The following is an 11,911-nucleotide window of genomic DNA, read 5'->3' as shown; positions in this document are numbered from 1 at the left end:
TTGTGAGGATATTCACGTAAATCATTTTTTTCATTTAATCCCCATTTTAATTTTCGTAAAAGTTTCCAAGTACCAATGAGGCTTTTTGGCACATCTTCAATTTTCCCCATTCATGAGAGGCGCCCAGCCATCATTCATCTGAGAGTCCATCTACAGAATGTCCTCAAATTTCTATACAGCATATTTTGCCTTGTTTTCTTCAAGTATATAAGCAACAATTTCATTCCTGAGCAATGCCAGGTGCCTCTGCTAGTATATATATATATATATATATATATATATATATATGTGTATGTGTATGCATCTGTACTTATATGAGTGTGTATGTGTGCATAGATGTACACTCACACATGCACACACACAAACACACGCACACACAGACACTAACGCACACACTGGTACTAAGGAGGTATATCCCCAGCACCGCCTGCATCAAGGTCACCATCACAAGCTAACTCCCATGAACAGCACCACAAATCACCAATCCCCAACACTTCTTTATGCCTGTCTACCTGCATACTCTCACCCTTTGTACATAACCACTCAAGTATGCATGCATGCATGTGCATATGCATGAGTACATGTATGCATGTGTATGTACATATGCTCATGTGCATATATACATGGAGACAAAAGTGTGCATGCATGTGTGTGTGTGTGTGTGCATATGCACGCACACATGTGTTTGTATGTGTGCATGTGTGTGAATGTATGAATGTATATCTAAGCACACATACACACTCATATAAGTACGGATGCATACACGCAGGTATATGGGCATATACATGTGCACATATATACATTTATATACTCCCACATCCACTGCCCCTTCCTACTTCCCTCCAACCACACAACTACTTACCTGTTGACCATGTGGTCAATTTCCTGTTCACCATTCAGTATTTTCCAAGTAATTGTTGTCACTGAAATGCCAACATCAAACTGCAACACCGCATGATCTTTCTCAATCAATTGCAGGCTAACATCCAACAGTGAACATTGATTCTCTCTAATCAAACTCTCATTCAGACTCAATGGCTGAAGACTAGCCACATGCTTGAAACTCAGAGTACTAAGGAGTTTGAATCAAACTGTTTTGATCCATACATGTAACTCCCAATAAACCTGTTGAGTGCCCTTCTTTCATTTGTCTATTCACTTATATATATATATATATATATATATATATAAAGTGGTACTCCAGCATGGTCACAGTCAAATGATTGAAACAAGTAAAAGATAAAAGATGCATACATAACAAGCATCATTATCCATAATGATATGCAATAACAGCTGGGTTGTGTTAGGAGAAATATAATGTCATTTAACACCAAAAGAATTTAATAAGCTTTCAAGAAAATGTGCAATAATTCTTTATTGGCATAGTGATTCTTGAAGCTCATCACATGCAGCTATAAAGAATAGTATGTAAAACTGGGTTGAAAACTTTCTGGGATGGAAAAAGATGAAGGCTATCCAAAAGCTCTCTCAACCCAATATTTACATGCTATTTTTATAGCTATATGTGATGAACTTCACAAACCAATATTCAAAAAAAAAATAATGTCATTTATAAAAGTGGAAAAAAAAAGAAGCTTACTTGTACAAAGCCAATGTCATCTTTGTTACAGAAGCTGAAGCTTCATGTATCTCTGGAGAGAATGTCTTTACATGACCCTTTAAGATTGAGTTATATATCCCATACAATGATTCGTCAGACGGGAAAGTCATATTAAAAGAAGTGAATAAAGACACAAATCGAGGGTCAGTTTCATTGCGTCCACCTCCAGCTTTACCCATAGCAGCAATATATCCAATATCTTTCATCTGTTTCCAGTTCAAATCTTTTCCTCTGTCATACACCCCTCCTTTTTCAAGGAGAAGCTTTAACAGAGCTATGGGTTGCTGTGTACCGTAGGTATCTACCTATAAAATAGTAAAACAGATGTAAAATAAATTGTTTATTAATGCTTTAACAATGCTCTATCTTTTTCTAAACTACTGATATTTTAATTACATGGAAAAATGCGAGCAAGAGAAATAACATTCTTAAGATTTTTAACCTGGAAAAGTACAGGGCAAGTTATTACATCTGCTAAAGTGCAGAACAAGAAAATTTTTTACTTAAAATATTGCAGCTAAGTATAAAATTTCAAATAAAATATTTAGATTTAGAAAATATTAGCTTTTATTAAAACTAAAAATTTTATTACAAGTTATTACTTCTATTTGTTATTACTTGTTACTTCTATTAAAAATCAAAAAATAACTCAAAATATATCTTTTTGCACTTTAAAAAAATTCATGTTTTTAATTATTTATTTATAATCAGAAATTTGAAAATAAGTTATAAAAAATATAGTAGTACATAATTAGTACAATAAATAGAATAAAACAAAAATTAGTTATATATAACAGTAAAATCTACCTATAACAACAAATTCACAGTAAAATTTGCTTGAGTTATTGCCTAAGTTATTGCCAAATCTTCACATTTTTAGTCTTGACCCAATGCCTATTTTTTTACATAATGAATTTGCCTACCATATATATTCTATTTTGCATAAAACTTTAGCTATATTAGTACTTCTGGCTCTCATTTTTTAAGTATTCTTGTGTGTTAATATTTTAACAAAATGCTGAGTGGTTGGCATTAGGAAGGGCATCCAGCTGTAGAAACTCTGCCAAATTAGATTGGAGCCTGGTGTTGCCATCCGGTTTCACCAGTCCTCAGTCAAATCGTCCAACCCATGCTAGCATGGAAAGCGGACGTTAAACGATGATGATGATGATGATGATGATGGTACCTTTTTTAATTATAATGTTACTTTGTAAATTAAAATCAAATAATTTTTAATATTCAAATTTTATCCTTAGCTGCAATACTTTAAGTAAAAGTCTTCTTGTTCTGTATTTTACCAGATGTAATAACTTGTCCTGAACTTTTCCAAGTGTAATAGCCCTGTTCTTTTCCAGGTTTATATTCTTAAGAATATTATTTCTCTTGCTTGCATCTTTCCATGTAATCCATGTTTTTTACCAGGCTATACTATTATGCTAATTAATAATGTGTCAAATGTGTCAATTAGTGGTGTCGTTGACAATTTTTTTCTTACGATGCCAGTGACATATATTAAAAGTCCCTTTATAGAACTATATTCATAAAAAAGTATAGAACTATATTATCACCCTCAAATTTCAGAAACAAACACTCGTAACTTTTTTCTTTTAAAACTTTATTGCATGAGATTGATACCATGAAATTCCTTGAATTGAGCTCTATCATTTAAACTTAATTAAAATATGGTTTGTTTTTAAATTTAAAAAGTTAATTATACTTAAATGCAATTTTTTGCCTTATATTTTTTCATGATATTTTACCTCACAACTTTTTGGATACAGATTTTTGGTGTATGGGACCAAAATTGTAAAATTCCTCATGCTTTCTTCTATCATTGAAGCTAAGATAAATATATTTTGCTTTTAAAATAAAAAAGTTATTTAGATCTAAACTTGATTGGAAGCATTACTTACTCCCCTATAATGTTGCTACAAATTTTGATGTAAACTTTTTTCTACTGGACTAAATCTCAATTTTTTTAATGCCAAAATGTAGCTAGGGAACTGCTTCCTTCAAAAATGTTAACAGTTTTCAATTTGGTTAAGAACTAAATTAGTGACAAGCTCTGAAAAATGTTACATATGAGTAAATTACAGCCTTAAGAATATTATTCAACTACTACTGTGGGTAAATGATTATAAATCTTTTCCATCATATTCTACTAGCATATTTGTGTCATCAAAAATGCCAACAGTTTTATTAGTGATAGAAAATGGCACATCAACACAAAGGAACGGTCAATGATAAATGGTAGCAATTGAGCAAATATATGTACATACACAGAACTAATTCACAGTTGTGACATCTCATTTGAAAATATCTTCATCTACAAAATACATGAATATAAAACAACCACTTTTCAATGCTCACATGGATCAGACATTTTGTACAGCTGGATGCCCTTCCTGTTGCCAACCCTCACCTGTTTCCATGCAAGGTAATATTTCACCATATCCACACATGATTACCTGGAAAACTGGAAACAAAGAGCACCTCTTGCATGACAGTGACACTTGCTTACAAAAATTATCTGATGTCAAGGTGAGGAGACAGTAAAACACATACACACACACACAGAGGGTCCCAGCTATGGGTCAATTAGCATATTGGGACTTGCCTACTTGTGCATGTGAAGGCTTAATCCAATGGATCCAATTTTCACATGCATAGGTAGACAAACCTTCATGGCTCAACAGAGGGAAGGCAATTGCAGCAACACATTGTGAAATACAGAGAGCAATATGAGGCATGTAAAACATTTTGGTCATCTACTGCATATGTCTCCATCCCTAATTATCTTGACCTGATCTTGCCACTGGATTGAAGATGGTCATGGTTGAAAAAGTAAGGTTGACAGTGCACAACTCTTCACTGTAAACAAAGTCATTGCATAAGTCATCAGTCATCCTCAACAATGACTAGATGGTCCTTGTCACTCCAACACATGAACACAAATACATGCTAAGTACACCTGGACATCTATCACATCTGTATTGCCACTATATGTCTTATGTAACTATTACATGCATTAACATAAGTAGAAACCTAAAATAAAGTTCAAATTCAAAATTGAAAACTAGAGAACATCTTACTTGTGGCATGTTCATATCATCAATGAAAATCAAGAGTCGTTTGCCTGGAGGAGGGCCATATGTATCCTTAGTCCGTTTTTCCACATTTGCTTCCAGGTTCCTTTGTACATCAAGGGATGTGGTGCGACTAGAGAAGTTCATATTTAGCAACAACTGAAAAAAGATATGAATGAAAGATAGTTTGCAAACACCCTATATCATCTTTTACAACCACTACCTTCAAGACCATGGGGAGGCCTATATACTGTTGCTTGACCTACTACAGATAGCAGCCAAAGTGTGCTTAAATCATACTTTGCTCTTAAAAAAGAAATTAAGGCCACATTGGAAATAGAATAAATATGTAAAAAGATAGGATGGAATGTTAGTCAAGGCTTAAATTTTGTACATGAACAAACAACCACAACAACTAGCTTCCCTCTCTCTCCATCCCAAAAACTTTCTGTTAATAATAATTATTATTATTATTACTACTACAACTACTACGATGGCAAGCCTGGCACACCAAACATAATGCTTAGGATCATTTCGTCTGCCTTTATGTTCTTAGTTCAAATTCTGCTGAGGTCCACTTTGTCTTTCATCCTTTCAGGGTTAATAAAATAAGTACCAATTGAGGACTGGGGTCGATGTAATCGACTTAACCTCACCCTTGAACTTGCTGGCCTTGTGCCAAAATTTGAAACCATTACTACTACTACCACTACTCATTCAAGACAGCAAGTTAGCAAAATCGTTGTTAGCATGCCACACAAAATGCTTAGTGGCATTTCCTCTGGGTTTATGTTCTGAGTTCAAATTCTTTTAAGGTCAATTTTGCCTTTCATCCTTTCAGGGTTAATAAAATAAGTGCTGGTAAGCACTTCAGGGATGTAATTAACTAGCTGCCTCCCACAAAGCACAAGTGGGAGTTACATTAGAGTACTGCTCTGGGACAGTGGCCAACATACCAACATCCAAAGATGCATCCTCAAAAAATGATTACCTAATTGACAAAGATTTACTCACCAACACTGCACAGTTACTAGTTCACAAACATTTTTTTTTTTTTTGTATATGTCTCTTCTTCCACAACTATAATGGATTTTAATCCTTTGAACTAACAAGCTGCTTATCACTTCCCCTTCTTTTCTCCTACACATCACAAATGCCACATTTAAACACCTCTCATAATCTGACTCCTCAGAACTTCACTTTTCTAGAACCTATCTCCAACTAACATTTTCCTGCAAGTATGAAGCTACAAAATTCCAGTCTGAATATCAACTGTATTTTTTCTTATTTGTGTGGGAGGGTCTGCATAGGTAGAAGATACTCCTCCTCCTCCTCATCATCATCATCATCATCATCGTCATCATCATCATCATCACCACCATCATCATCCCCCTCTTCCTCTTTTCCCTAAGCAATAGAAAAATATAGTATATTACTTGTACTTATCTTACAACTCCAGAAGAATGAATAGTAACATTTGAACTCACAACAAAAAAGTAATGAAACTAACTACTGAATTGCATTTAACCTGATGCTTTACATATTCTAGTATCTGTTGATAGGGATAATAATAATATGACAATGCAAATAGCAGTAGTGATAATGGTAGCCATCATCAGTATTTGTCTTTGCCAAAATTCTCATGAAGATGAAGAGAATTATGATCAAGCCTTTCTGTTTGGTGCTACTAGCCATCACCATCATCACAATTTTACATCCAGGTTTCCCCCCACCTTATCCCTGTGCTCACAGCATCTTGCCATCTATAGCAGTCCTTCGTTAACTGGCACACACAACAACAAAGAAAGTCATCAATCCTTATTGTTGTATCTATCATACTTTAATGTTAACAAAAACGTTAATAATGATGAGGAGGAGGAGGACATTTGAAAAACATCTGTTACTCACGTGGGTGTCAGTATCTAGGGACCTCAGAAAGTTTGATATGCTTGCAGTTTTTGATGTACCTGTCTCTCCAACAAGAACTACTGGTTGTTTGATATCCACCATCAGCTGAAGCAACCAAGTACAGCGGACAGTATCAACAGTAGGCACCAATATTTCCCTAAATTTTACCATTGGGTTATGAATGTACTGGGGTACTTTCTTGGACCAAGGGATCCAATTTCGTTTCTCAGGATCAAAGAAAAATTCATATAAAGTGCTGTCTGACTCTGGGATTTCCCCTGCAAAGATTAACAGTGACATTTTAGACAAGTCATTGTTCAGAAAAGTGAAATTTGAAGAGCTCAAAAATATAGTCAGAATTTACTGACAAAGAATTCTTCATCTCTCTTTACATTCCTGAACATCTTATATTATGAAAGAGAAGTAGATTTTTATCTGTCTGTCTGTCACAACATCTATTAGAGGGAGGGAAAGAAGGGGAGAAAATGTTTTTGTTGAGAAAGAAATACTGTGTGTGTGTTTGTGTGAAAGATAGATAGATAGGTAGTGTTGTCACCATAGTAACTAATAAGCTTTGATTAAAAACACGGGAATTTTAAATGCAAGTCTGTCAGCACAACATAATACAGTTTCAAAAAAAAGACTTTCATTATATAACAATGTAGGTAGTTGTTCTTTTTTTTATTGTTTGTGTGTGTGTCTGTGTGTTTCTGTATGTCTTTTAACATAGAGACAATGCAATGTGTGGCAACACAGCTTCAAAAAAGAGAAAATGACTTGCACTATGTAACACTATAGCTAGTTAATCTTTCAGTCATTTGTGTGTGTGCAACTGTGTGTTTCTATATGACTTTCAACATAGAAACAATGCAACACATACTTTAAGAAAAGATTTTCACTATAAAGACAAGTTGCCATTGTTGTTGTTGTTAATGTTAAGAGAGAGAGAAAGAGAAAATGTGTGTGTATGAAAGATAGATAGCTAGATAGATAGATAGATAGATAGATAGATAGATAAATAGATAGATAGATAGATAGATAGATAGATAGATTGTTATCATCATAGTACAAACAAAACTTTCACTATATAACAGTCTATTATCAAAAGAAGGTATGTGCATGATTAAGAAATATTTTTACTAGTAGTATTGTGACACATAAAGACCTAGATTCAATAAATAGTTACCAATTAAAACATGCCATTATTTTACTTCTACTACAGCTTCTTCAATGGTTCCTTACCATTTAAATTACTTGCTGAATGCTATTCATAATTATTGAATGGGTTGGGAATGGCTATCTTTCTGAATTTCTCTCTAAAACCCTATGCTTAATATTAACAAATTATTCTTTCCCAGAACTGCATATCCCTGAAACTATTTCCTTGTCTATTTGTTTCTGCAACTACTACTTAGCAAACATTAAACTAATATCAAATCTAACATCCTTATGCAGTTTTCCCATTTTCACAGCTAATGCAGTTCTTATCTCTTCCTGAAATTACAAAATATTTTTTTAAAATCCTCTTACCTGCTGATGCCAAATCACCTGATGAAGAACATGGTAAAGAAGCAACACCTTTTACAAAATCATCAAACCTTGATCTGTGATCATCAACAATGCAAGCACCAATTGACCAATACAATGCTAACAAAAATTGAGCTTCCAAAACATCAGTATTAAGTATTTCCTCAGTTGTGAGAGCATCAAGCATTTTTGTTAATTGTTTGACCTATAAAAAGATAAGTCATAAAGTCAGCAACTCAATGATTTTTTGAAGTCATAATTTTTTGAAGGTGTGGCGGTGTGGTAAGAAATTTGCTTCCCAACCACATGGTTCCAGGTTCAGTCCCACTGCATGGTATCTTGGGGGGGAGGGGTAAGTGTCTTCTACTATAACCTCAGGCCAACCAAAGCCTTGTGAGTGGATTTGGTAGATGTAAACTGAGAGAAGTCTATCAAATATATATATATATATATATATTTATGTGTATGTGTCTTTGTGTCTGTGTTTGTCCAGCCACTATCACACTTGACAACTGATGTTGGTGTGTGTACATCCCTGCAAACTAGTGGTTCAGCAAAAGAGACTGATAGATTAAGTACTAGGCTTACAAAGAATAAGTCTTGGGGTCAATTTCTTCAACTAAAAAACCCTTTAAGGTGGTGCTCCAGTATGGCCACAGTCAAATGACTGAATAAGTAAAAGAAGAAAAAGAAGAAAAAAACAAAAGAATACTTATGATAACATGGTGCACTGCCTTAGGTGGATGTTTTCTATATTTTGTAACTGATCAAACATGTAACAGTTGATATGACATCATTGGCATTAAAGCAAAGATATTTACTTCCTCTGTGGTTGCTACATTGAGCTATCAGAATATATTATCAGGAAGTATAACTCATAGCAGCAAATGAAGTGTTACATTCAAATCTTTCATAATTAAAACTTTCATATTCCAGGTTTTATGTAATAATTGCTTTGAACTTAACACTCAAGGAAGATGTATTGATTGCCTCACAACAAATGAATTACAGTGGTTCAAAGTTCAGATCTAAGATTAATTGGTCACTACACTGAAGTTTTCAATAAAATACTTTGGGTTTTTACGTAAAATTTGCTTTGCTGCAAATGAGGAGTCAATTTCAGGAAAACTGAACGATACATTTTAGTGCCATTCTAAGATCAAATCCTACAATAAACTGACCATTATTAATGTAGAGAAAGGACTTTTACCAACAGAATGTAAATAGATGTAATAAAAATTGCTTAAATGGGGGGGGGGGGTTCTTAATAAATACAAAAGTTTAAGTTCATTATGATCAGCAATAGAATGTATTTAGATCGAATGGATTGTAACAAAATGATATTAAAGAATATTTTGCTGTCTATCATTGGAATATGAACACTACATTTACATCAATTTTGAAAACAAACAGTTACAAATTGGTACTCTTCATCATCATCATCATCATCATCATCGTTTAACGTCCGCTTTCCATGCTAGCATGGGTTGGACAATTTGACTGAGGACTGGTGAAACTGGATGGCAACACCAGGCTCCAGTCTAATTTGGCAGAGTTTCTACAGCTGGATGCCCTTCCTAACGCCAACCACTCAGAGAGTGTAGTGGGTGCTTTTACGTGTCACCCGCACGAAAACGGCCACGCTCGAAATGGTGTCTTTTATGTGCCACCCGCACTAGCCAGTCCAGGGGCACTGGCAACGATCTCGCTCGAAAATCCTATGGGAGCCAGTCAGGCGGTACTGGCAACGGCCACGCTCAAAATGGTGCATCTCATGTGCCACCCGCACAAGAACCAGTCCAGGGGCACTGGCAACGATCTTACTTGGCTTGCCGGGTCTTCTCACGCACAGTACATTTCTCATCCTGCATTCAAGTTCAACCCATTTTCATTAAATAAGACAATACTTAATATCCATCACTATCCATCCATAAAATACCAATCTTTTGTTTAGTAACTAAAAAGTTGAAGTGATTTACTTAAATTTCATACAAAAGCTCAACTCTTCTTAACAGCAATTAATACAATGAAAAATAGCTATTGATTTTCAACTAGATAGATAAATTGAAGCAAGTAGAATAGCTAGCTTAAGGATACAACACAATTCTACAAGATTTAATTTTATATCTTTTACAGATTTAAATTCAAAACTTTGAAGCACCAAACTTAAGACACTTTTTAAGTATCTGGCCTAATTCACTAATTCATAAACCATTTAAAATATAGTGGTTTCTTACAAGTAGGTATGAGGAGAATTTCACTGGAAAAGGGATATTGAATCTACAGTATATTACTGCTACTAGAAGGCAGTAGTCAATTTTGGTAGGATAATGGAAAATCAAACAAGATATGACCTAACTAGTCTGGCTCACTGCTGACAGTGGAACACAAAGATAAGCTATGTAAACAGAAAAAGAAAAAGAAATTTTACCATATTAAGATTTGTCTGAGGAAGGATAGTTTTCAGTTTTTCCACAGGTTTTCCACTTGATAGTCCTTCAATGACTAGCTCAATACAAGTACCAACATATTTTCCATAAAGCTGCCTGAACTCATCTCTCATGAACTTATTGGTCTGAGCATTCAGCCATCTATCCCAAAAGGGTTGATAGCCTAAGTTTTTCGGGTCAACATAAACCATTCCACAGCGAGAAACAGTGGCTGGGGAAGCATACTGTAAGTCAAATACCTATAATAACAGGGAAATCAGAAATAGAAAGGGTATATAGCACAAGTAAATATTAGTAGTTCAACATATAGAGATAAGATCTTCATAATCTTTCAAATCACATCAACACATTGCACATTGTATCCTATAATTTAAGTATCACTCGTATCACTGTTTCTCTGCATTGACAAAACAAGGTACATTTATACATACATATATCATACACACACCACACACACCACACACACACAATTTTTTAAATAGCAGATGCTTTAGCAGGTGAAGTTGATGAAGGTATCAATGGTTTGTGTCCCTATAATGAAATAAAGAATACTTTGCTACAAATACATATTGATTTCTAACTTAGGTACAAGGACAAAAATTATGTGCTGGGAGCAGTTGATCCAGTTAACCCAGTACTTGACTGGTACTTGTTCTATTAAACCTCGGAAGGAGGAAAAGCAAAGTCAGCCAAAATAGAATTTGAATTCAGGGTGTGAAGATATACAACTAAATACTGCAAAGCATTTGGTTCATGACTCAACCAATTCTACCAAGCAATCACTCTCTGACTGTAGTTACATATCTAAAGTAGTTAAAGCTTAGAGCTATTAAATTCAGTAACTGCTTTCAATTATTCCAATGGACTTTATCAGCAACAACAAAGTATATAAAACACAACCAAACATCACACACAGCATTACTATGTCACGATGAGTACAGCAATGAATTCCGGGTAGAGGTAGGGGTCCACCAAGGTTCCGTCCTCAGCCCCCTATTATTTACCATAGTCCTCCAGGCAATCACAGAGGAGTTCAAGACAGGTTGCCCCTGGGAGCTCCTCTATGCTGATGACCTTGCCCTAATTGCGGAGTCACTATCAGAACTAGAGGAGAAGTTTCAGGTGTGGAAGCAAGGTCTAGAATTGAAGGGCCTTAGAGTCAACCTAGCTAAAACCAAAATCCTAATAAGTAGGAAGGTAGATAAAACACAAACCCCTTCAGGTAGATGGCCCTGCTCAGTATGTAGAAAAGGAGTAGGTAGTAACTCTATAAGATGTACCCGGTGCAAGCTATGGACACATAAGAGGTGCAGCAACAT

General features: G+C 34.9%; 1 protein-coding gene across 2 annotated transcripts in view; it reads right to left on the bottom strand.

Annotated features, from left to right (window-relative positions):
- The window catches only part of LOC106876022 (dynein axonemal heavy chain 10), a 187,264-nt gene that overhangs the window by 94,308 nt on the left and 81,045 nt on the right, over positions 1–11,911 (bottom strand). For both annotated transcript variants that reach the window (XM_052968399.1, XM_014924396.2), the window contains exons 39-43: positions 10,574–10,831; positions 8,146–8,347; positions 6,616–6,893; positions 4,714–4,866; positions 1,601–1,926 (exon numbers count right to left, since the gene is read on the bottom strand). In XM_052968399.1, the coding sequence (XP_052824359.1) occupies positions 1,601–1,926; positions 4,714–4,866; positions 6,616–6,893; positions 8,146–8,347; positions 10,574–10,831 (1,217 nt within the window). The remainder of the gene's footprint in view (positions 1–1,600; positions 1,927–4,713; positions 4,867–6,615; positions 6,894–8,145; positions 8,348–10,573; positions 10,832–11,911) is intronic.

Source organism: Octopus bimaculoides, chromosome 1 (genome assembly GCF_001194135.2).
Source record: "Octopus bimaculoides isolate UCB-OBI-ISO-001 chromosome 1, ASM119413v2, whole genome shotgun sequence".
In the NCBI taxonomy this organism is placed as follows: domain Eukaryota; kingdom Metazoa; phylum Mollusca; class Cephalopoda; order Octopoda; family Octopodidae; genus Octopus; species Octopus bimaculoides.
The sequence above is the reverse complement of the archived record's forward strand: the minus strand, read 5'-3'. Positions and strand labels throughout refer to the sequence as shown.